General features: G+C 39.9%; 1 protein-coding gene across 5 annotated transcripts in view; it reads left to right on the top strand.

The window, feature by feature from the left end:
- Positions 1-6,992: 6,992 nt before the first annotated feature.
- Positions 6,993-25,666, top strand: part of DNM1L (dynamin 1 like) — a 36,252-nt gene continuing 17,578 nt past the window's right edge. For 2 of the 5 annotated variants that reach the window (XM_032105557.1, XM_032105554.1), the window contains exons 1-3: positions 6,994-7,225; positions 18,770-18,917; positions 25,472-25,518. In XM_032105557.1, the coding sequence (XP_031961448.1) occupies positions 7,124-7,225; positions 18,770-18,917; positions 25,472-25,518 (297 nt within the window). In that variant the 5' untranslated portion in view covers positions 6,994-7,123. Of the gene's footprint in view, positions 7,226-18,769; positions 18,918-24,275; positions 24,315-25,471; positions 25,519-25,666 lie in introns of all 5 variants that reach the window. The other 3 variants (XM_032105553.1, XM_032105555.1, XM_032105558.1) reach the window with 3 other exon arrangements.

Genomic DNA, 25,666 nt, shown 5'->3' with positions numbered 1-25,666 from the left:
ACCGTAAACAAATCAGTAGTTGAAATAAGCACTGATTAACCACAGAGAGTAATGCTTCCCTTTCTGTTTCTGTAACTTTCCCCACTAAATTTTCTGATTTTTTTTGCACTGTGGTTAACTCTGTTCCAAACCTCATTTTCCTCATTAAGCACAATGCAATGCCCTCTGCATGGAGACAAAAATAATATCATTTACCCTAAAAATGTGCTTCAATAAGAGAACACAATTATAAAACTCAAACTACAGGAAGCGCGTCACCGCAGCTCCTACTTAATTGCTTTAAATGAGCAGGGTTATAAAGCACTGCTATTCTATGTGGTAGCCAATTGTCCAGAGCCCATCAAGTACAGGGTTGGTGAGGAAGTGGTAGGCGTTTCCTCCTCTGGCTTTCCCCAAGAGCCTGACTAACACTGCCTCATTACCATGGAATTGTTCTTGGCATTGCATGAACTTCCTGACCTTCGAGAAGTGGCAGGGCAGCCTTTGGCAAACACAGTATTTGGAGCTTGTTTGTTTTAAATAAATTGCTCTGGAGGGTCCTGTGGTGTCTCTAATGGACAAGCAGAGGGATCCTTATGATTGTGACCATTTTGCTTGGCAGCTGTTTACCCCCTGCCTTCTTGGGGCCAGTGCACCAGGCAGCCATGGCAATATTTAACCTCACCAGAGCCTGTTCACGTGGTAAGTCAGGATGCACATCGTGGAGTTTGGTTCCTTGAGGAACACCACATCTGTGTTGCATGGTGCTCTTTCTGTCTCGAAAGCACAAAGCTCTGGTGTCATGAGCAGGATGTGCTGCCTGCCCCAGACAGAACTGACAAGACCTCCAACCATCAGGATCTTACCAAGAAAATTCATTAACAATTTCAGCTGCCAAATTTGAATATGTTCTTATTTGCTAAATGAAGGAAATTTCTGCTGTCAGAAGCATCTCCTTATGGAATAGATACTTAGCTGGGAATCTAAGGTAAAATGAGATTCTAGATCCCAAAACGTCTTCATATTAATTTTACTGAATACTACCTTATTTAACATATAGATTCCAAAGGTTTCTGAATTTGATTTATGCATTTGTAATATTAAAATAACCCATGGCTGCAGAAATGGAGATTGTCTTGGGAGCAGAATCTGGGATTACCCTCTCTTTGGCCTCTAGTTCATGTTCTCTTCTGCCCCTTCCTACTCCTGTCTGGGAGCCGGGCAGTCGCAGCACTCTTGCATGGAGAATGTGGAAATGAACTCTCTCTTGGGTCCACTGGACAGTGAACTTGTATCTCTGACTCTGTGAGCTTGTGTTTGGAAACAAGGCTGGAGGTTTGTGCTCTCTTTTGAATATGTTTTAACGTCATATTCCCAACTCCCTTCTCCAAACTCTAAGTAAGGGTCCCTGCTTTGGGGAAATGGTTTTAGATTCTGACTGCTACTGAATAGGGAAGCCTTCTCTCAGTGTGGATTTAAATTTATTACCCTGTGATGGAAGAAGATAAGATTTCATTGTAGTTCTGTTTAGACATACTATGTAGCACATAGAACTACCTGCCTTACCTGTTTTGTCTTACTTGAATATTTCTTGCAAAGTAAATCCAATTCTTATAGCCTGAGGTTTTGGGACACAGCACTTGCAAAAGGCCTGCCTTATCTATGTTGTATTTTGGAATTTGATCTCAGACTAGCACTAAGTTAGTCCTATTAACTGAATGCTCTTTAGCTGCTGAAGTGCATCCTACAGTTGTGTTTCACGTGGAAAGACCTGCATCCCTATGCCTCAAGACAACCGTGCAGTGCAAAGCAAAGCATGGCAGGTAAGACATGAAGTGTCTGCTACCCTTAGTCTTATAAGCAGGTTGTGATGTTGTAAATCACGTATGCTCAATTGTTACATTTCCAATTTAAACTTAAAATTGTGCCAGTCATAAGGAGTGTGCACAAGAAAATGTGACTCATAAAAAATGCTCCTCTTGGTACTATTTTATCTTAAAAAGACTATAGGATATGGTCTTATTTAACTACTAGATCCAGAAGCAGAAGTTACAAGCTCAATTCCTCCTGCATTCCAGCAAGTTTTGGTTGAGGTAAGGTTTGGTTGGGGTAAGATTTTTTCTTTCCTACTGACTTCGTCTCAGTTGAATGCTAAGTGTGCCTTCTGTTTAGCAATAGAAGTTACTTTCTTGATAGCAGACAGGGGGTTATGGCTTTTATTCCTAAAACCTTGGTCCTTTAACATAAAAAGTCTTCACATGAAAATTGAGCTGCAAACCACTGGGGTGGTGAAAATCTTTTACTGAAGCAACTGTTAAAATATTGTGTTTGTTATTTTGAAAAGTGTGACCACCCCAGTTGCAGCAAGGAGGGAGCACTGCTGTGCAGGAATCCAGAAGGATACAGAGATTACTTTCATCTCCAACCTAAGTTTTTACCTCTATTGACCCTGTGAGAAAAGCTGATGTCTTCAAAATACTGGAGTGCTTGGGCCTTGTTACTGATTTATGAGGTTCGACTGCTGTGTTTGCCATGTGGCTCTTGACCTCTGCCTTTCCCTCCCTTAACTTGAAACCTACTTTTAGTTTCACAAGCACGTTTCACAGAAGTTGTGTGACACCCCAAATAGCCAATGGATTTTCATAAATAACTTCCCAGTGCTAGGTTAAGAAAATATAAGGAACTCTCAGTTGTTTAGTTCATATTGTCCAGCAAAGTTGCATCCCTGCCCCAGGATAACTTTGTTTTGTCAGAGACTGCGTGTCAGAACAGGTAACATGCCCCTCACACTCAGGAATTCCTATCAGCACTACGACTTCTTACAGCCAGCTGAAGCACGTAGGAGAGCTTGCTTTGCCAACTCAGCAGAATTCCTGGACTATGGATTTCAAATCTCTGACTTCTGTTGCTTCTGGAAAAAAAAAAAAAAAAAAGGAGCAACATTTAGAATCTCTCAGCTTGGGAAATCTGTATAGAATAGCCAAACAAAGGGTCATTCTGTCAAGGGATTTCAGGAATTTATTTATCTCATCTTCTAATGGTGTTCACTGTGGAGATGTCTGCTGTAAGAAACTGTTACAGTCACATCTGTGATGAGGTTGCTCTGGAGAATACAGAAACACCATTCAATTTGACTTCACATAAAATCTGATCTCTGCCAGACCCATGTAACTGCTGTACTACATGGTTCCAAAAGGTGACATTAGTAAGGAATAATTTATAGAAGTATTTTGCTAATGGTGTTTTTGCAGAATAAAGCAGTATGGCTGTATGAGGCACAAATGTTATGTTGCAAACTTGGTATGTTTCAGTAATAATTCTCTAGACAAAAGAGGATGTCAGGAAATAAGCTTTGCTGAGGTGCTAGTTTGTGGTTTCCTCGTCTGGCATAAATGAATTAAATGGCAAATGACTTGTCCATTACTGTCTGTATGCCAATTAGAAAGACTCAGCTGTCTAAGAAAAATGAAAGAAAATGATGATGCAAAACTAAAAAAGAAATTTGTATCATGGAGAAGAAAGTCTGGAAATGTTCTCCTGATTTCAAACATAAAACTGAGGAGGCTTATATGGAAATTAGAAGATGACAAATATAAAACTCATACCAAATTGATTTTTTGCATTATATATAATTGGATAATGAAATTTACCATCAGAGGTTGTCATTGGAGCCAAGAATTTAGAGTGATGGGACAAAAACCCTATTATATGGTAAAAAAAGCAACCTAGTTTGCAGTAACACAGAAGAAATATTGAACTGTCTACTTCTGATCTCACAGCAATATCAAAATTATTTAACATACAGATTTGGAATGAGAAGATCTTATTACTGCATTTTTATATTTTTCCCAGAGGGCTGATGCTGGAAGGTCCTGAAGTAGATTGATATCAGGTCACATTTGGTGTGGCAGCTCCTGTGTTCTCCTGTCAATTAACTTAAATAACCAGTCTGACTACTACTGGCTCTATCAGATCTTGGAGTTTCTTGCTCAGTACTGTGTAAATCAGCCATGGAAATTTAGAGTTAAAGCTACAGATAACTGTTGCTTGTTAAAATATTATTGCTTTGGCACAGTCCTCAACTGGGTTGAGGTAACTGTTGGATTTTATAAGTTGGTGCAGGCCATAACACTTCATAGCAGAGGTATTTCCGGCTCTCACTTTTTAGCCAAAAATGTAAAATGTGTTAAACTTAGCATTCTGATGTTTCTTAGCTTTATGTCTTCTTTAGTACTTTCTTGCATTTTTTCATTAATTCACTTCCTCTGTCTCCACTGTGCTTCTCCATTGGTGTATCCAGCCCTTGACAGGCCTTTCAACATCTCTGTGGGGCAGGCTGGCTTGTCTCATCTTGCTTCAGCAGCTGATATTTCCTCTGTGTGCTCCTTGAAATATTACACTGATAAAATTCTAAGAATAGCCATACTGGGACAGACTAACAGGCGAGCACACACAGTACTTCTGCATGCTGCCCTCCCAGCTTCCAAACATTGTCAACTCACAGACAGCCCCAGCCAGATTTGATCCCTACATAGCTATTTTTATACATGCAATGCATTTCTCCTTCTTAAACTAATCCATACAACCTCTGAATCAATTGGAAGTTTTACTGTCTACAGCATCCTTTGGCAAGGAGCTCAAAAGGTCACCAAAGCACCCGTAAGTGGTGCTTTGTTTTATTCTGAGCTGGCTCTTACTTCCATTACATGCTCCCAAAATGTCCCTATTGGAAGAGAGAGTAAAGAAACCTGATTCTCTTTCACCCACTCCAGGTTGCTAATGATTACACAGACCTCTGGTCCTTGCTACCCTGTGCCATTTCTTTTGTAGAGTGAAGGCTCCTGGCTTTCTTAGTTGGTCCTGATATAGAAGCCGTTCCACACCTTTCCTTGTTGTCTGTCTCTGACCCTCTTCCAGTTTTACATTCTTTCAGAAATGTCCCACTTCTGGTCTAAATTAAGACATAAACCAGGTTTCACTTTCTCCATTTCACAGTGGTGTGCATGAGGTCATATGGCAAAATAAAAATGGTAGGAGAAAAGAGGATTGCATAGAGAAATAAGCTGGTGTTATCTATCTTTGGGAGCCAGCAGCTTCTTGTCCTGTGCAAGGTCCCTTCCCTTCCTTTCCCTTCCTTTCCCTTCCTTTCCCTTCCCTTCCCTTCCCTTCCCTTCCCTTCCCTTCCCTTCCCTTCCCTTCCCTTCCCTTCCCTTCCCTTCCCTTCCCGAGACTCAAGGAAGGAGAGGAGATCAGCCTAGACAGAGAACAGGAAACCTTTAAAAAAGATTATTTTCTGCATCAGGGAAACATTTCCTTTTGTCCTGGAAGCTGGAGAGGCAGATGCCAAATGGCCTTTTGTTATGAATGATCTCTGGGGGCCATGGGCTGCAGGATGCTGAGAGCTAATGGGTGAAACCGCTGGATAATGTTTGTATGACAAGAAGCCCTCACCAGCCATTCAGGACCTTCTTCCCAAAATTTGACATGTATTAACTGCTTCTCTCTGTGCTGAATACACTAATTTTGGAGTGTTTCAATTTCCTTAGCCATCTTCATGCCTTTATCACAAAATTTTATCCCTCTGACAAACAGCGTGAAATTGCTTGGCTAAGAATGAGAAGCTTTGTTGAAAAGATGTACAAGTAAGAATATATATCCTTGTTCTTTCCTTTGACATTTGAGTGTTTCAAGACATAAAGACTGGAAAAGACAAATTTGTATAGAACAAGAATAAGAATTCTAATGCCATCCAAAACTTGAAACTGCCAGAAGCCTTTTACTCTGCTTCTTACAAGAAAGAACAAAGTCTGAATTAAGTCAGTGCCAGCATATTCATAATTTATCTTTCAGAAAATGACTCAAAGAAAAGACATTTGAAGATGAGACGGCTTATTTGTTGTGATCTCGCATCACAAGTCATCCACTGGTTTCATTCTATCTCTTTGTATAACACAGCTGAGTATTAGATCTTGGAGTTTCCCACTTCCTAAGACACCTCGATCTAACCTACTATTACACATTGGAGTTACAGAATTTCAGATGATTATCCAAGAGTCTCACAGCAAACCAAAAAATATCCACAAGAAAGTAAACAGAATAAATATAGCTGTTCTAAATGTGTCCATTGCAATTCTCAATATGTGAACCGAAATGGAAGAATATTCTTTTCACTGTGCAGTTTGTAGGAGCAGATCTCCAGTTCTGTTCTCCCCCAGAAATGACCTCCATTTCTACCCCAACAGCTTCATTTTCCTCCTCCGTTGGCTTTGTGACAGCAGATGCTGCCAAGCTTTGGCAATTTGCCACTCAGCACCTTTCCTTGCCGGTATCTCTGGGCGGAACAAGGCCGGCCTGCCCCACACGGGACACCTGTGGCACCCGCTGGAGCGGGCCTGGAGAGGGCAATGGAGCCGGGCAAGGGGCTGGAGCACAATTCCTGTGAGGAGCAGCTGAGGGAGCTGGGGTTGTTCAGCCTGGGGAAGAGGAGGCTCAGAGGGGACCTTATCGCTCTCTACAACCACAGGAAAGGAGGGTGTAGCCAGTGGGAAGTCGGGCTCTGCTCCCAGGCAACTGGGACAGGATGAGAGCCCATAGTCTTAAACTGCACCAGGTTCAGGTTGGACATTGGGAAGAATTTCTTCACAAAAAAGGGTGACTGGGCATTGGAATGGGCTGCCCAGGGAGGTGGTGGAGCCACCGTCCCTGGAGGTTTTAAGGAAGGACTGGACATGGCACTCAGTGCCACGGTCTAGTTGACAAGGTGGTGCTCGGTCACAGGATGGACCCGATGATCTCGGAGGTCTTTTCCATTGATTCTGCGATTCTGTGTAATAAAACCTGGCAATGGCTTGTGATTCAAGACCACAGCGACCCTGTCGTGTTCCTCGAACGCCGGCGGTCACCGGCGCCCTCCGAGCGCGGCCCGGGGAGGGGCGCCGGCAGCCGCCACGGCCTACAACTCCCATGGTGCCCAGCGGCGTCGCCGCTGCGCGCGACGGGCGCGCAGAGACTGCCGGGGGCTGGGCCGTGCGCGGGGGCCGGCGCCGATGGCGGCAGGCGCAGGGGGCGGCTGAGGGAGCCGCCGGTGCCCGTCGCGTCCATCGACCGCCGACACCTCGCCCGCCCTGTCTCTTCCCCCGCCGCTATGGAGGCGCTGATCCCCGTCATTAACAAGCTGCAGGACGTGTTCAACACGGTGGGGGCCGACATCATCCAGCTGCCGCAGATCGTGGTGGTGGGCACGCAGGTGAGGCGGGCCGGGCCGGGGGCGCGGGCGTGGGCGTGGGCGTTCGCCGCCCTGAGGGCAAGGTCGGCGTGTCCATCGCGCTTCCGCCGCTGCCGACCCGCGGCTGTCTCCGCCAAGGGCACGGGGGGACGCCCTCGGTGCCGGCGTTCCCCCCGCACTCCTTCCGCGACTCCGCTGCCTCACCCCCGACCGCCCTGGGAGCGCCTCGTGCGCCGCCCGCCCGCCCTTTGGCGCTTCTCCGTAGCGGTTCGAGCGGGCGAGGAGCTCCGCAGGGCTGCGGGGAGGGCCGGGGCCCCCGTCTCCCGTGGCTCCGGCCCGCACACCGGGGTGCGGGTGGCGTCGGGGGACCCGTGGACCGGCAGCCGCCCCAGTGCGTCAGCGTGACCGCCATCGCTGCTCCGTCCGTGGCTTCCCTCCGCCGACAGCGGCCGTGAAGCGAGGGCCGAATGAAAGGGATGTGGTAGCGGAACGGCATCTTGCAGGCGTGGATGGTTCTCCTTTCCGCCCAGTTCTTGTGCCGTTTGGACTCTTTGTCTTAGCTGGTGATGGCGAGTGAAGGTGAGAGGCGCGGCCGGCGGCTGTTGGCTGCAACAGTTGCAACACGTGCGTGTGAGCCCGGTAATGCTCCTGGGCTCGAAGATAGCTCTGACCTCTTCATATCTCTTCAAATGGGATGCTGCTCTTCAGCAGAACTTTTGGCAGCTGAACATGTCTGACCAGAGCTGCAGGGAGTAGAAGATGAAGCGTTGAACAGAAGTAAAACTTGAAGCTAATGGATCTCTCATTTTGTTTCTACTGAGTGTGCTCTGCTCCTTGACAATAGCTTACTCACCAAAGACTTTAATACCCAATACTCTGCACGCAGGATTTTTATTAAATAACTTAAAACACCAGCTGTATGTGTAAAGCTTGCAGGTTGTTGAGGTGTGGAATAGGTTTCCTCAAAGCCAGCTACAGTGCCAAAATGGCTGTGAGGCAGCCACAACTCATTCTCTTTTCCCACTGTACATCAGATACATTCACTGACTACCTCAGCGACTTTATAAAGTAGATCTGGAATGCTTGAATAGCATTCAAGAGAGGGAGAGACTGGTAAGCTGTGTTGGGTCCTTGCTGGTTTTGTGTCTGATAGGAGTTGATCGCTTTATGAAGACATTTCACCTTCTTTACATGAAAAATTACACAAGCAAGCTGAGTGTTTCTTTTATTCTTTTTATTCTCGTGTTTCGGTTTCGATCTGCAACAGAAAGTGCTGTACAGAGGTGTGGCATTTTTCTGTGTGAGATTTCAAAAGCATTTTTTCCAGTTTCACTTTATGAAACGTATTAAAGTGGCATTTTTGAAAAACACTTTTAAGCAGCTCTGTCCCAGTTAGCTTTTCCTCGGTGCAAATCCTTTTCATAAGTAAATACTGAGAGTTAAGACAGTATTGACATGTGGTTGACTTCAGCAGTCTACCCATCAGTACCAATATCTACTCAGTGCTGTATTCAGTATATTTATAAACCCCCATGAATTAGGATGAAACTTTCTATCAAGCCAAAACAAAGTCCTTTATGGACTCTGGAAAAATATATAGTAAAGTATTTTGGGTTTTTTTTGTTTTAGTCAGAGTTGTTGGAAGAAAAAAATTGTCTTTACTGAAAAGGATAATTCTGTAGATTTTTATTTTATGCAATTAATTTTATTTTAAATAAAATTTTATTAGTCTATTAATTTGAAGTTAGTTTATTGGAGACCAGATTTCTGGAGATGTGTCAGATATGGCCTTAGAGCTGATAGTTTTGCTGCTGGTAGCTTTCTTTCTTTTTTTTTTTTTTATTTTTACATGTGCCTTTTAGACAGTCTTGTTTCATGGTGAAGTGCTACGTGGCCTTTAAGTTTGTTCACACAGCTGATGTATTTGTAGCCCACTGGCATATGCTGTCTTTGCTTTTTCTTCCTTAAATAATATTCACAATGAACAGTCTTGGATTTTTCACCTCCATTTTACTTGTAGGAAACAAATGCTGCCAGTTAAGACTTCTGTAACTCTCTGTTAGTTGAATTATGCTTTTTTCTTCCAATTTGCCAGTTGGTTTTCTTAAATGACCTTTTTACATATTCATCAAAGAGAAGGAAAATGCTTTTTTGAAGTAGTGTTTTCTGTTTATTTTTCTCACCTGTCCTCTCTCTTCTCTACCCTTGTGTTGTGTCGTACTCATGTCTTTCTCCAGTTCTTATTCTGTGCATTAAGTTAATTCTTTCTTTTCTAGAGTTTGTAGAACTAGAAGCTGTTAATAAGCCTTAATTCAGCTGTGAATATTTTCTGTTTCCCATGTTCCCTTTCCCTCACCTCTCTTGTTTGGGATTCATTTCCTACTGCCCTTGTGCCCTGAGAAATTGAAATGCTTTAATTTTTCCTCTTTCTAGATACATTTTGGTGCTAATTGCAAATTATTTCTCAGTAAATTTTGCACATTTAGATGGTCTCTTGCACTTCTAGTGGTTTTCCTGCCACTCAGTCATATGAGAATTCCTTCTCATTCTCCCCATAAGTATTGTGTAAGTTATTTCTGTGTCCTAGTACAGGGTCATTTAAGAAAACTGGGGACTGTGCTGATAGAACTCAGAGGACACCTTCAGACTGCCAGTTTTCCTTCACTGTTTCAGGGTTTTTCAGCCATTCCCAGATAGCTGTTCTATTTTTTCCCCAATTCAGTATTCCAGTTCCATTTTTAGAACTGTATGACTGAAGGGGAAAAAAAGAAGTGTCCAGGTTAGGAATATGATATAAAAATATTTGTTCAATAATGCTGTAATGCTCAGTATTCTGGTTTACATAAATGCTTTGTGATCTGTATTTGTAAGGGATAACAAGGTGATATTGAAGAGTCTCAACTAAACACATTAAAACCACAGTAAAAGGAGGCAAGGGGAAGAAAAGTAGTTTGGTTAGTTATGGTCTTTTGTATGGATAGGTGGTATCACAAAAATTAAATGTCTGCACTACGAAAGTGGGCATAAGATTTAGAATAAATTTAAGAAAACCAGCGAGACAAAAAAATATCTGCCTAGAAGTATGTAAAAATGAATTGTCTTTATTTATTTTTTGTGCCAGTAATTCTTGGAATATGTTTGGGGTTTTTAGTATTCATCAGCCTAGTTATATGTAAACTTTAGTGTCAGCTTTGTAGCAAAATTCTCCTAATAGTGACATTATAAAAACACCTTGTAGGCTTTATTTGCACTTGGTCATGTTAATTGGAGATATCATGGTGAAATTGATGTAGCAACTGATGAAATTCACAAGTGAGATTTAGAAGTGACCTTCCATGTGTACATTTATGAGTACTTTTGCTCAATCTTCTGTTAATGCCATTTTGAGACTTTCAATGGGGAGGTGTAGTTTACAGTATCTACTATAGACTTCTGTTGGATGTTCCCCTGGGGTTGGCTCACAGAGGAGCATTACATTTATTCCTTTTTTTTTTTACTGTGTGGAGTAAGTATCATGTTTGATATTTCAATGCTAGACCACTTTTTGCTGCAAGGAGGAAGGTTTCTTGATTTGAGGCAACATCCCGAGCACTTGAATATGTATAAGTTCATATTCTGGTAAGATAAATAGTTGAGATGGTAATTTGGCTGTTAAGAAGTTGAAAGCAATGGGAAGGTAATGTACAATCCTGACGAGTGGGATAAGGGGATGAATCCAGCAGATGCTATCAAAGAATCCCGTCTGAGAGAGACTGGCACCTTGGTCTGAAACTTCAGGTGCTGTACAGGGCTTCTGTGACTTCCCCTGTCAGGGGAACAGAAATTTAAGCCGCTTAGCTCATTCAGTGTAGCCTACATTGTGTTGGCAAAAAGCTGGTTTGAGGTGAAGGAAACTCCAGCTTGTACCAAGCAACCAGGAAAACACCATGCCAAACAAAGCTATGTCTTCTTCCCTCCTTTCTTGTTGGGGTGTTGGTTTGGATTTTGTGGGGGGTTTTTTGTTTGTTTTGATTTTTCTTTGGATTTTTTGTTGTTGTTGTTTTGTCCAAGGATCTTTCCTGGCATTTCATGCAGATGCAAAAACCCATTTGTATCTACATTTGAGGGATGTAACCAGAGTGTAGCTTCTATGCTGGCTGGGGACAGTTTGTTTTTTCTCCCAAATATTTTGTAAACTTCCTGGTTTCATTTGGGTTTTTTTTCATTGTTTTCATATCTGACATTTACAGTCTCTGGTTTTGGGTGTAACTGTTTTCCCTTTTGCCATCCTTTGCTCCTGTCAAGTCATGCCCTGACTGTTCTGCTGTTTGTTTCAGACAAGCAGCAAAGTGAGGCTGACATTAATTAGCTGTTTACATTTACCAGACATAATATAAATGTTGCTGCTGATATGATACAGTGCAAACGACGTTTATGTTGTGCTGTTTCTTTTCTCTGATGGGCTCCCTGTGTTTCTGAACAGCTGAGCTTTTTGGGTCCTGGAGGTTTCTTTGATTGGAAGGATGGCATTTTCACTGTTTCTATCTGCACACTTAATATGAATTAAAATAAAATGATAGGTCTAATAACTCGATCCTGCATTTTATCAATATGAATTTTTAATATGAAAGCAGTATTAAACATCATTTAAAGAAGATACTAATTTTATTGTTTGCAAATGCCTGGTTATTTTGGAAGAGTGGAGAGTCTGCACAGAATTCACAGTTGGATGTGGATAAAGAAGTCTTGTGCTTCTCTTCTTTTGTTTTGTTTGTGTGTTTTGTTTTGTTTTCTCACTGGTTTTGGTGCTTTACTGCAAGGGTCCTGTTCATCTTGTGATTGGCAATTGTTTTTCTTGGAAAACCTGTATTTTAATTAGAGCAGGTGAATCTTGTATGTTGTCTAGGGGGCACAGTGCACAGAAAAATATTTTCAGGAAGATGGAGGGGAAGAGTATTAAAACAGCACAGGCGTTTGTTTTTCAGAATCTGGAGAGAAAATGGCTGTGTAGTTCTTGTTTGTTCTTGTAGTAGCCAGAAGGTTGACTAACTTAGACATTTGGGGGTTTGGGTTTTTTTGATAATACTGCTGTTTAGAACTTTTAAAATTTGAAGATACAAGTTGGCTTTGTTTTGATTCACTTTACTGCAAGTCATGAGTATAGTAGTATACACAATACTACGTAAGGTCAGGATATCTGGCTTGCAAATGTGAATCTTCAAATACCACAGTTCCATGATGTAACTTAGAGTCTGTACTTGTTTCTACTCAGATGAGGCGTTTTTTTCTTAAGTGAATTATTGGAGGGCTCAGGGAATTAATGTACTGAGGAAGAAAACATCTGCTAATCATTGCTGTCTTTGCTGTTGTTTGGCCTGTGTCTACAGTTAGATATGGTGTAAATGTGGGATTTCTGAAGAATTTGAACTGAGCTGTGCCAGTTCTAGCATTTCTTACTGCTTGTACATAAGCTGTTTTATGTGGAGGTAGTTCCTGAGACTTCAAGTTTCTCCCTGACTTACTCAGGAGAGCTCTCTATTCAAGTAAATGGGGAATGCCCTGCAGGAACAACAGTCTTGTAGTCTGGACAAGATCTTGCATGCATTTTGAAACAGTGAGCAGTGCATGATGCTGGTTTCACTGCTTTCTCAAATTGGGATCAGCCTGTTGTCTCTTTTGCATCTTTTAGAAGTGTAATTTTGTTTCAAACAATGTCTTAAAATAATTCATTTGGCCTGCTTATAGCTTTAACATTCTTTTCTGGTTAGTAAATAAACTTTTTATTTTGTTAACTGTTTACAACCAGCCTAGCTTGAGGCGTTCCTAGTTTGAATAGGAAGATTTTGTTATAATAGCTGTTCCAAGCAAAGCAGTTCCCTTGTGGAACTGCTCTGAAATTGCATGTGTACTCACCTTTTATTCCAGAATAATTCATATTTGCAAAATAAGGAAAGAAAAAAAATTCTGCTGCTCTTTAGTTACAGCAGGCTGAACTCTTCTAGGATGGCTACTGCAAATAACTTTTTAAAGCACCAATTTGGGTAATATTCCTGTGGATGAGGTCCCAGCACAAATGCATTAGCTTTTATTTCCCAATGATAGAATGAAAATTTAGGGAATTGTAGATGTATGTATTGCCAGGAGCATGATTTACCAGCAGGACTTTGATACTTCTTGGATGACAGAAACTGCAAAATTGCCACCATTTCATCTCAGATGTCAAAGCAGATGCATTGCTTTCCTTAATGGAACTCTTCAGGAATTATTATTATGTCTCATTGAGAAGTCTCTCTTACTTCACAGCTCCTTACTGTCATTCTCAAATGTCTGTGTTGTTGTGCCACTCCAAACGGTACAGGGAATTCCGAAATCACTGCCTCTATTTTCTTGTGCTGTCCTGTAGTTAAGTCTGTGTTGTGTTGCAGGAGTGCTTTGCATTTTTTTCCTACTGGATGAGATAGTAAAAAAAGTTATCAGTTTGCCCTGTTCAAAAGGAAAGAGCTAAGTTTTCCAGTGCTTTCAACTAATTTTTGTTTTGGAAGTTTCCCAGTAATTTGTTGGATATGTTTCCTTAAAAAAGTTTTTTTTCCACAGATGATATATTGTGCATTGGCTCCACAAAGACATTATGAAGTCTAAAGATAGACAAGGGAAAGCAGGAGATGCTTGTAAGATGACTTGAAATTTGTTGCAGATGATACAAGTTCATTATCATTTTAATAATACTTGAAATATACAACAGTCAACAATCTGAGCAAGTGACTGTAAGAAATTTGATGGTGCATCAGTGAGACTCCAGGAGGGCCTTGTGTTAATTTGCCTTCTTGCTTCATGGACTTCATAAGAGTAAGAGCTGACTTTGCTTATTTACTGAGCTAATTGGTGGGACCCTGTGAGCTAAAGGACTGTGAATCACAAGAGACCTGGCATTCCTTTAAGGACAGCCTCATGGAGCACAAAACAATAGTCTCTACACTTGCTTGGGAAAATGAGTGGAGGTCTAAGGAGAGCAGTACTGAGGGAACTTATGACTCAGCCTCAGCACAGAAGACTCGTGCAGGGGGTAGAAATGAGGACAAGCTCGCTCAGGGATATAAAAATACTGCCTACATAGGCAGAGATGGTGTTGAGAAAGCCACTGTTACTGGTAGGGGACATCAGAGGCAAGAGGAACTTCCAGCACTGTATCAGCAGTTAGGAAAAAAGAGAAATGAGGGTAAGAGAGGCTTGCTGCTGACTGTGGCAGGTGATCCAGTGGCAGTGAATATGGACAGCACTGAGGCACTTGATCCTTTCTCTGCCCTGGTCTTTGCCATCAGGGTGTTCTAGGCTGTTGTCCCTATAGACAGCAGTAAAAGTGGAGAATAACTCCATGGTGCAAGAGGATTGGTTCAGGGTTCTTTTTCTGATATGGAGAAAACATCTTTGCATTCTGTTTGGTGTAGGGCGCGTGTCTTCTAAAGTAGGAATGCTAAGGAGGATGCGGAAATAGAGTAAGAGAGCCAGTGAAGTAAATGGGATAGGATGAATGTGAATGGTTGCTCACAGTGTTACTTCAGCATTTTCAAGACAGAGTCTCTTCCACTTGACTTGTCAACGACCCTGAAGTGTTTCTGAAAGTAACATCTCTGGCTGTTAATGAAGCTGGAGAATTATAAAATCGTGCATTTGCTGTGTGCTGCTTCTGAATTCCTAAAACTGTGGTTTGTAATGCAGCAGATTGTAACCCACATTTTCTCTTAAGAATTAGTGTAATGGATGGGAGCAGATGCCTTTTGATACTTAAGTGCACACAGTTGAAATACACAGGGACAAGTAAAGAAGTAATGTAGGACAGGGAGGCAGAGCAACCTCAGGAGGACTGTTAAAAGTAGAGATGCTGGCTTTTTGGAGTGGATCAATTCTTACATCTTGCAGCTTCTTAATTTGGGAGAGTAAGTGCACAATTGTTTCCTAGTGACTGCCCTTCATCCTTGATTGTCAACATCATCTTCAGATTAATCTAAACAAAGATGAACACACAGGTGTTGCAGAGGCAGTGAGAATGCTGACAAGGTTTCAACACACTCTGACAGTATATATGATGTAAAATATGTCAGTCCTGTGTGCATCATCTCTTTTTGTCTTAGTACTTCTGGGAAAAACGGTTTTACCATCCACCAGACTCCGGTGTTTCTCTGTGACATTATTGGTGGTTGACAGAGCAGAGTGTAAAACACAGCCATGGAAGTTTGACACAAAGGTTAAAGGAGTGACACAAGATGTTCCTGTATTTGCTCCACCTTTTTTTCTGAGCAATCTCTATTAACTTCCTCTAGATATCACAGCTAATAAATAGTTCATATTAGGATCAGATATTAGGGTCCCAGAGGGAAAATCTGCCTCATCTTCTGTGAAAAGCTAGAGGTTGTTAATGCTTTTCTGGACTCATCATTAAATGAATTTGTGGATTTCAGTCCATGCTTAACATCATGACGAGCATTTCAGTGAGATTGACAGGACAAGTGTGATGCTTCTGCACACTCACCTAAAATTGCTGTGGTACCTTTGGTCATCAGAACTAGTCTCTGTCTACATCTATTATTTGAAGGACTGGCTGAACTGACTTTGTATTCTTAACAGACCCATATCCCACTGGCAGAACAAGATCAGCTTTGTGCTTACTGCCTTCCTCAGCGTGTTCCCAGACAATTCTTGGTAATGGATGCTAAGGAGTCCCGATTAAGGAGTGCGTCATTAGATAATTGTATTCCAACAACAGATTGCTTTAGTTGGGAATGTAATGCAATTTGAAAGAATTTCCTGATGCATGGAGTACTGTAATGTTTCATTTAGTGTGTTTGCAAAGGATCCAGATTGTTCCTTCTCCGTCCGGAGATAATTGGGGGTGGTGTAAGACACAGTGGGTTACTTCTAAATGTAGCTTGGTGTGTGCCCATTTTAGCTTCCAGCATTACCACTCTTTAGGAAGGACTAAAGCAGCAGTGTGCAGCAGCTTGTCCCATGGATTTTTGGTTTCCTTTCATGGTGAGGTTCTTGATAAGGATTCCAGCTATTTATTACTATACCTTATGTGCTTGGATTATATGTTCATGAGAAGCCACTTCATCTTAGTTTGATCTCCAGCCTTTTGAGACTGAGTGATAATTTTTGCCATGTCTAAGAAATCTTGCTGAAGAGACCACAGAATCATCAAGATTGGAAGAGACCTTTAAGATTAGTCCAACCATCAACCCATCATAATCACCCCAAACCATATCTCCAAGTGCCACATCGAGATGCCTCTTAATGTTTGAAATACTTTTAATAAATGAAACACTGGTCTTCTTTGGTTTTTTTTTCCAATGAAGCAGATGAACCTTTATAATCTCCCATTTTTTTTTGGTTTTCACTTCAACAAGGCATTTCACTTGTTTTAAGTAAGTTTGTTGAGAAGTGGTTTGTTATTTTTCACTGTGAAGTTTTTTTTTTTTTCAGAGTCTGTAATATCAGTAATTCTTCAGAAGTGTGCCAGAACAGGAGCTCTCTTAGGAAGGCTTGCAGACCTAGTTCATGCTTTGGTCAGGTTGTTCTTAAATTATTTTGGTAAGAATTCAGTGCCCAATGGTCTGTTATAAGCTCCTTGCAGGGAAGGTTCCCAAAGTTGGGTTTGGAGAAGGACAGTTGAAGAAAATTATTAATTAATTTCTAGGGGAGTCTTTTGAAGGAAAAACAAATTTTAATAAGGCCATATTTCTGTTAGACCCTGCTTTTTTTCCAAGTCTTTCTAGACCATTGATCTCACTGCTGTCAAATTTGATTTAGATTTACTCTGAAAAATGTACATCATGTGCATTGGTATGTTTGCCTATTGAGACAAATGATGTTTTTGATAAAACATCTTTTTTTTTTCTGTGCCACAAAGCATATACAATAAAGTGGTACAATAAAAGGCTTTCATTTGTTGCTGTTCAGACTTTCTAGGGGTTTGGCCTTGTATTTTATTATTTATTTTGTAGTTCTGCATACAAGTCCTATTTCAATAGGTTATAAAGCTCATATGATATATTCATGTCTTGTTTTACTGCACTAGTAGAAATGTGCTGTCTGATAGTAATGTGTTGCTTGACCTCTGATGTATTTTTCATTTTTAGAAAAGTCACTTAATGTCGCTAAATGTGTGAGATTTAAAGATATTCATCACTTCTTTTATATCTTGTCATGCTAGGTTATATACTCATCATTTACTTGTAGTCTCAAATCTGTTATTTCAGAACTGGTAGGCTGAGTGGGGGTTCTATAGCAGTTACATAATGCACCTTCCAGCTGTCAGAAGCATGTGTTGGTTTCCTTTTTTTTTTTTTGGTTTTGTTTTTTTTTTGTTTGTTTTTTAACAAACAAGAGAGTTGTTTAGTAGTTGCATTAATACAGAAACATTTCCTAGATGGTGGCAATGACAGAACAGGTTTTCTCATGGCATCTCTATGTAGACTTAGAGCTGCAGAAAACTGGAAGAGTTGAATACAGTATTATTAAAAAGACAAAATCTTCTCAATCAGACTGAGTATTCTGTTGACATAGCTGGGTCTGTTGTTTATTGTTAGTTTTAACATGGTACTGGTCGGGAATAATTTCTAAAACCTAGATTTTCACAGGTGCTTGTTGGACCAATTATGAATCTTATACAAAAGTCCTGCAGGAGAACATTTGAAATATAGATGCTCAAAGAGCATTTGTAATTTCACAGTCTTTAAGTATTCCCCAGCTTTTTACAGTTTGTTGTTATTTAGACAGATGTTTGCAGTCAATGAAGTTGTAAATATTTAAATATATACAGAGAGAGAGAGTGTGGGATGCTATGAAACAATGTTTGTTTCTATGTTTAGGATGCAAAACAATGTCTGTATTTATGAAGCTGATACATTATACAAAACCCCCCAAACAAAGCCAAAAACCCAAACAAAAAACCCCACCCAACCAACCCTCAAACTGAAAGGAATATAACATTGTAGCACCTTAATGTGCTCAAGTATACATAGTTAATATATGTTTGTGTAATGCTGCTGCTGGTATTAATGCAGCCAAGCCCATGTTAATTCTAACAAATACTAACAGAGGGGTAAATTCCTCAGTTTACGAAGTTTTGCTTCAAGATCTTAGAAAATGACATAGTAAAAGACATAGAATTTCTTTCTGAGCATTATAAAGCAAAGCATTTTTTCCCAAGAAATGTTTCTGGAGAGTTTTAATATTTGTGGTAGAAGATGTTAAATAGGAGATTAATTTTTCTGAAACCTGTTATGTGTTTAGTTTAACCTTAAGAGATAAAAACCATGGGACACTTACAAACCATGTAGATAGATATCTGTTCTGAGTAACAGTAACCTAAAGCAGGTTTAGATGGTTACTGGCTTGTAGCAGACTTGTGTCCTTCAGTGCCTGTGCAGTGACTCTGCTGTGCCTGCAGGGAGTCTGTCATATGCTCCTTCGGGCACTCTATAGCAGAGGACAAAACAGAGTGCTGTTTGCAGGCCAGATGAAAGCAAACTAAAATATCACAGCATTTTTAGGTGAAAGAAAGTAATGTAGCTGTATTCTGCTTTTCAGAGCAGTGGAAAGAGTTCTGTGTTGGAAAGTCTTGTGGGGAGGGATCTGCTCCCACGAGGTACTGGAGTTGTCACCCGGAGACCCCTTATTCTGCAGCTGGTGCATGTTTCCCCAGAGGATGGTCGGAAAGGAGCTGGAGATGAAAATGGTAAGAGTGAGCCAAGAATGTGTTTTGCCTATTTGGAAAGAGAATTCAAATCTTTCTTTTCTTTTAAATGAAAAACCAGTTGCTGTAATCTTAAAACTCTAGTATGCTTTTTAGAACTTGCTTGGAAGAAAACACAGCTGTTGTCACATTTGTTTGGTCCATTTAGCAAATGTCCTGGAGTCAAAAACTTTTGGGTATTCAAAATATCTTTAATGTTTTAAGCTTTCTTGTTCTTGGGAATTTCTTTTGAGAAAAATAGGCCAAAGAAAGCATTTCAGTTATGAAGATAATTGTCTAGAATGTAGAGAACATGGTTTTCTTGTGTGTTTTTTGTCCCCTCCCTTTTTGCTGTATAAATAAGTTATTTCATTGAGAGGGTGATGAGTAAAGAAGTTTTTAGAAGGAGGGTAGGAAATAGGTAAGTTGTGAATGCAGTGAAAGAAGGAGAAATTAAAACAAACTTGTAGTAGATGCAAACCAAATTGAATTGACATGTTCTATAGCTTACAGATGCCACCTTACTGGGTTGCACTGAGAGACTCCAAGTGCATCAAGCACAGCACTTTAAATGTTCTGAAGCTGTTTAGTTTGAAGCTTATCTTCAGTACTGCTTCTATTTTATCCTTCAGCAGATCATGAAAGTGATCTCAGTTGTCCCTCGGGAGTTTCAATGCTCATTTTATACCAACTAATGCTCCTGATCTTAGGAAGGAGCAGCAGGGGCGTATCTACCTTCTGATTGTAAGATACATTTTAGCTTTTTTAAGTATACAGTAACAACTGCACACACTTTTGTTGGCGTGATAAACTTGGGGCTATAATTATTAATTCTCATTGTGTTCAAATTTTTCTTAATTTATAATTTGACAATAATAAGTCAAGGTATCAGAAGTTCTTTACAGTATTTGTTTTCCTGTAATATTTCTGGCCTTTGGGTTCTGAAGGACAGCTACTAGTATTGTGCTGTTTAAAAGGTTTAAGCTCCAATCTTAATTATTGTCACAAGCAGAGAACACAGTTAGGGTTCACAACAATTAGCACGCAAACCATGTGAGAAATTGTGGGGACAATTCAGGCTGGAAATGATCTCAGGAGACCTCTAGTCCAGTCCCCTCAAAATAGGGCCAACTCTGAGCTCAAGACCAGGTTTCTTCGGTCTTTATCTGTTTGGGTCTGAAAACCTCCAAGGATGAAGAATTCAGTCTCTGTGCAACTTTTTAGAAATGGCACATTTGATGTCTTTAAATAGAGTTTTAAGTTGCTTGTATTGTGCAGTGTATAGTTTGTATTTCTAGAACTTCTCAGAATGCTTGGATTTTGAGTTGTAGGGTAAAATATTATTTTGTTCTTCTCTGCAGCTTTACAGGTGTAAAAGCAGGTTTTGTAATTGCAGTATTCTGAGTAAAGGCAGAGCCTTTCTGTTGTAGGTTGCCTTTGATCTAAGGATTTGGATTTTAAATTTAAAAAGTATGAGGATGTGGGGCTAAATTATTATTTATGATGCCCACTTAGATTTTTTTGGGGAAAACAATCAATATGCAATATGTACATGTTATAATCTCATCTTGTTCCTCTGAGAGAAATGTAGGCTTGTTTGGTAAAACCAGAGAAACCTTTATGATCTCCCACTTGAGTTTGAAATGTCTCCTCTTTCCAAAATTCAGGCAAATCATGGTCTCGATGGTGTTGTCACTGCTCTGGTTTAGCTTATGTTCAGACTGTGGTGTTACATCTGAGAAGATGGGATCAAGTAGCTTGGAAAGAAAAAAGATGGCAGCCTCTTATCCTGGCTGTGCTGTGTGACATTGTAATAAGTGCCATTAGAAGTCTAATTTTAGAGGTAATTGTATGGGTAACGAGGTGGATGTTGAGGTAGGGTTGAATATGGATTTGGGATTTCCCAGAGGGAAATAGTCTTGCAGAAAAGGATTTTATCCAGATGAGGGTTTTCTTCTTTTAGTTGAATATTGGACAAGGGAGTATCAGTCCTGGCGTGCTGCTTTCTGAATGCTGGCACGGAACTCTCTGTACACACCGATACTTTTATACAACTGTCTCTCTCTTTTGACTTCTGTTTTGTGATTGTCACTTGTATCCATCCTAATGCTTGCTCTACTAGTGTTATGTATTAACATAGCCATTTCAAAATAGCTCCTACTCTGTGGTTCTTACAAGCTTAAGTGTTATCTGTTGGAGCATTGGCATCCAGAAAGCTTCCCAGTTTTTAACGCACTTTTGACTGCTGTGCTGTTCAGTTAAGGAGGGAAAAATGATACCCTTGTACTGTGGTCACTGCAATAAATCAAGGGAGTCAGAAAATACCAGAGATAAATTTTCCATTAAATATGAAGTTCTCTATTTTTATAACGTGTTTTTTCAGGCTGATCTGTATATTCTACAGAGAATGTGTGTAATTTGATGGGAAGGAAATGTTCTCAGCATGCTTTTGCTGTTTATTGTTGGCCTCTAGTGATTCAGCACATATGGTGTGTTTGATGTGATGATACCACACTGTGGTGTTGTCTGATCAAATTGCAAGAGAAGCAGCACTTACCAGAGAACTGGGCCTGGACTTGTGAATTATTAAATTGGTCTTGCAGTGAAGACCTATAATGGTAGTTCAGAAAGGAAAATAAGAGAGAACATACCAGTGGCCAAGTAGGAAATGCTTATAGGTTCCTTTTTATTGTTTGTTCCAGGATAGGAAACTGAACATTGTTCAAATTCTGAACAGACAGAATTGATACAGAACACAGGAGCAATTAATACAGATCCATTGCTTGCTAAATCAACACTGTTTTTTCAGCCTTTTACTCTCTACTTCAGATAGGAATCTCTTACCCCTAGCTCCCAAACAGTGTGGCTTGCTTCTCTGGACTTGGCTTTGTAGAAGCATGAGAGAAAAAGAGCTTTCCCTCAAAAGTCCTTGCAATCTAGTTGGTGTCAAGGATGGGAAAAATGGTACAACCTACAGAAGGGATTGGAAGAGGTGCACATTTTCCTCACAAGTTCACTTTTTTTTTTTTTAAATTTAGAGAAAGAGAGCTAGGAAAGGATGAGGTGACACGACTTGGGGGAAAGAGAGTACAAGATAGATGGTCATCTTCTCGGTCCAGGATCTGTGAAGATATGAAAACTAGAAACCTTGGAAGTTAGTATTTGGGAAGTTCTCATTGCCATGCTGCAGGAAATCCTCTGTGGTGCTGGCCTTTTATGACTCCCAGCAGCTTCTCTGTGCTCCCATTGTAAATGAATAACATTTCTATTGCTTTAGAAAGGCAGACGAAATATATGAATAACTGAAGTCAGTAATCTTTGTATTGTATTGAGCTTCTTAAAGGAATATTGTAGAGTAGGACGTAACAAGTACAGTTTGGTGGAGGGCAGTCCTGAGAAAAATGAAGTAATCTGTCTGCTTTTCCTGTGCATTTATTAAGGTTTTCAAGTCTTACTACAGGATATGGAAAACCAGAAAAGAATAGACTGTTGCTTTATTCCAGAGATGGGGTGGGGTTTTTTTTTTCGAAAAGCAGGGTCTGTTTGTTCTTAACAGCTGCTGTTTTACTAATTTCTTATAATGTGTAATACTGGATTTCATAATGACTAGAGTGTCATTTCCTCACACCTTTATCTGGCATTTAATCTTTCATGTAATCAGGTCATTATTCTTCTGAATAGATTGCCAGAAAAGCTCCCAGAAAATAGCATAACTGGGGGAAGACTGTTTTACCAGTTAAATGAGTGATAAAAAACCATTCTACATGGAAACCAGAACAGTGGGTTGCTGAATGTGGGCTAATTAAAACACTTTCTCCTTGCCTTGAGCAGTGTTACATTTAGAGAAATGCAAATCCTTCCTCCTTTCCTAAAAACTCCTTTCCATTAAATTAGATCTATTGGGAAACTTTTCCATAGGTATTAGCAAGTTAAAATGCAGTGTCTCTGACTTGAGTGTGTCTTCTTAATATTTATTTTAAGAAGCTTATAGATAATAGTGAAAAAACTTTATTTATATGTAAAACTAAGCCTAGTACCTAGCTGCAAATTCCCATGCCACTAGAAAGAGAATAATTTAAGACTAAAACAGTGTCTGAGAAGAAGTCATCTCCCGAGGAGGGACATAACCAGAGAGTGCCTCATGCATATCTTTCAAATGTAACAGTGGCAGTACCTTGCTGTATTTTTCTTCCTGGCTTTAGGCCTCTCTTTACTCTCTTAGATTCGATTTTTAAGAGGAGATGAGCAATACAATACTGAAGATATTGTAGTTTCTTCCTCTATGTGCATTTTGCTTTATTTAGTCTGAACAGTAAATAAACTAAAGCTGTTTAATAACCTGGAATGAAGGAACCCTTGCACTTATTTTGGATGCTGGTATGTCATTTTGCCTATTTGCCAACCAAGACAAACAAAAGCTTTTTCCTAATGATGGTTTTTTCATAGCTCATGTGCCTGCAAAACAGTAGGGATGAAAGTTTGCTTTTTACAAGTTCTTCCTTAACACATCCAATCCATCAAAATCATATTTCTATTGATGATACACCCACCTTTGACTGAGCAAGACATCAACTCTCCAGATGAACTAAGCTTTTCAAACAGAGGAGTTGATTATTGTTGTGCTACCTACAGTTTGTACCAAACAGGCGCAAACCAAAAATGTCTTCACCAGTTTGTTTTGCTTCTTGCACTTTCAGGGTGTTGTACAGAGGTCACAGGAAAACAGAGTTGTAAATTCATCAACCCTTCAGTAAGAAGTTGGTTTTTTTTGTAATGGAATTTGCATAAATACTTTGAAAAAAATAAAAGTTGAGAAAGGTGATACATATGTTGTCTCTTCTTAAATCTGTCTCAGAACTGATGTAATTCTTTAATTTGAGTCTTAAAAATATTGATGCACAGCATCAGATTTCCTTCCCATACAGTAACACTACTTCCAGTGACATTAAAAATGTTTCTTTACTCGTTCTGGTTCTTGCCATGAGTAAATGATGAGAAACATATTTTGCCAAAGAAGTCCGACTTTGTGGAGACCAATGGTACTGTTTTCTGTGCTTAGTTAAGAAAATACTTTGAGCTTTTGGAATTAGGTGAATGGCAGTAATAGTCATCATCAAGTAAACTTCGTTGTATAGAGTATCTGATTAATATGCGTCATTTATATGTGTTTAGTTAAGGTCTTATTTCTGTGCATACTATTAATGTTACACACTCTCATCAATACTAGAATAGCATGCACATCTGTCTGCATGCATTTGTGCTCTTTGTAATAGAATCTGGTACTGAAAATTAATAAAATGCTATGTTAAATATGATTAAAAATGTTAAACGCCATTCAATGCTGTTTCTCTTTAACTGCAGACCCTGCTACATGGAAAAATCCAAGACACCTTTCTAAAGGTTGCCTTTATCCACTTGCTTTTTCTCCCTACGCCTTAAGTGCATGCTTATATACACTAATCACATACATTTCATGCCACATGGTTGTTGATTACACTTTTCCTTTTACACTTCAGCTACTGTGGTGATTATTTTGCTGAGTCTTGTGATCTGATTGATTTTCAGTTTTCTGACCTTGTTGCATTAGAATGAGATGATTTTTGCTTTTCTTCTGTGCTGTTGCTGCTTCATAGAACTTCCTGCACTTTTAATTCCCAAATCCTTAAAAATATTTGTTGATCAATTTTGTTAAATTTCAACTGAAGTGAAAAAAATATTTTGAAAGATTACTTGATCGTAGGTAAACTGTGTTTGCCAAAAGGCCAGATTTCTTGTAGACTGTTCTTGTAGAGCAGATTGCTGTGTCAGGGAGCACAGAGGAAATGACCACAAGCTAAAAATTGGAAACGGAACTTTCCCCTGATACTTGGAAACCTAATAGTGAAAGTGTGAGTATCTTGCAGTGTGACTCAAACTGCTGCCTGTGCTACAAAGCAGGAATTGAACAAAACCTTCTTTGCTGATTCTGGGACTGCTCTTGCATAGTCCCCAAGTAATTCTGGACTTCAGTGGTGACTGACAAGAGTGAAGGTATTTGGTCCTCGACAGATTTGGGAAGAGACATGTTCTCCTAAGGCTTCTGTGTTATGCACAATTCTTGTGTATTTTCTGTTTGCTTGGTTTTAGTCCTACAGGTTTTTCTAACTTTTTCTTTCAGCTGTAATTTGATCTCACTTGCATGGTAAAAGCAAAGATGCTAAAAGCTAGCCTTTTTTTTCCAGGTTTTTTAAGCTATTGCTAATAATTATTTTGTTTTCTGTTACAAGCTGATACTTAGTGAACAAGACCATGTCTGAAAGATTGTAGGATTGGCTCAGTCACAGTTAGGAAGGTGGGCCTTGTGTGAGACAAATAAGACATAGTAGTAAGGTGCAATGTTTCAATAGACAGAATCATAAATCTATTTATACCGAGCTATTTAACATCTAACTGTAGAAAGCTAACTAATTTTTCTTTTGCTGCTTGAAATAAAAACCATATAGTTTTCAATGAACAGGCCTCGGAAAAATGTTATTAAAACATCTACTTCTTTCTCATGCATCAATTTTTGTTTTCAGAGGTAGATGCTGCAGAATGGGGTAAATTTCTTCATACCAAAAATAAGGTATGTTTACTCTCTTGATGTAGTAGCAGTGTCATAAATATGTTAACATATATATACTTAATTCTGTTATCTCTTCCCTTGACTTTCCTGAAAAGATAATGACTACTGGCATTTATTATGCCTGCAGCACTATATGGCAGAATATTGA

This window comes from Corvus moneduloides, chromosome 4, assembly GCF_009650955.1.
Source record: "Corvus moneduloides isolate bCorMon1 chromosome 4, bCorMon1.pri, whole genome shotgun sequence".
NCBI classification, from domain to species: Eukaryota; Metazoa; Chordata; class Aves; order Passeriformes; family Corvidae; genus Corvus; species Corvus moneduloides.
This window is presented reverse-complemented; position numbering and strand designations above follow the sequence as displayed.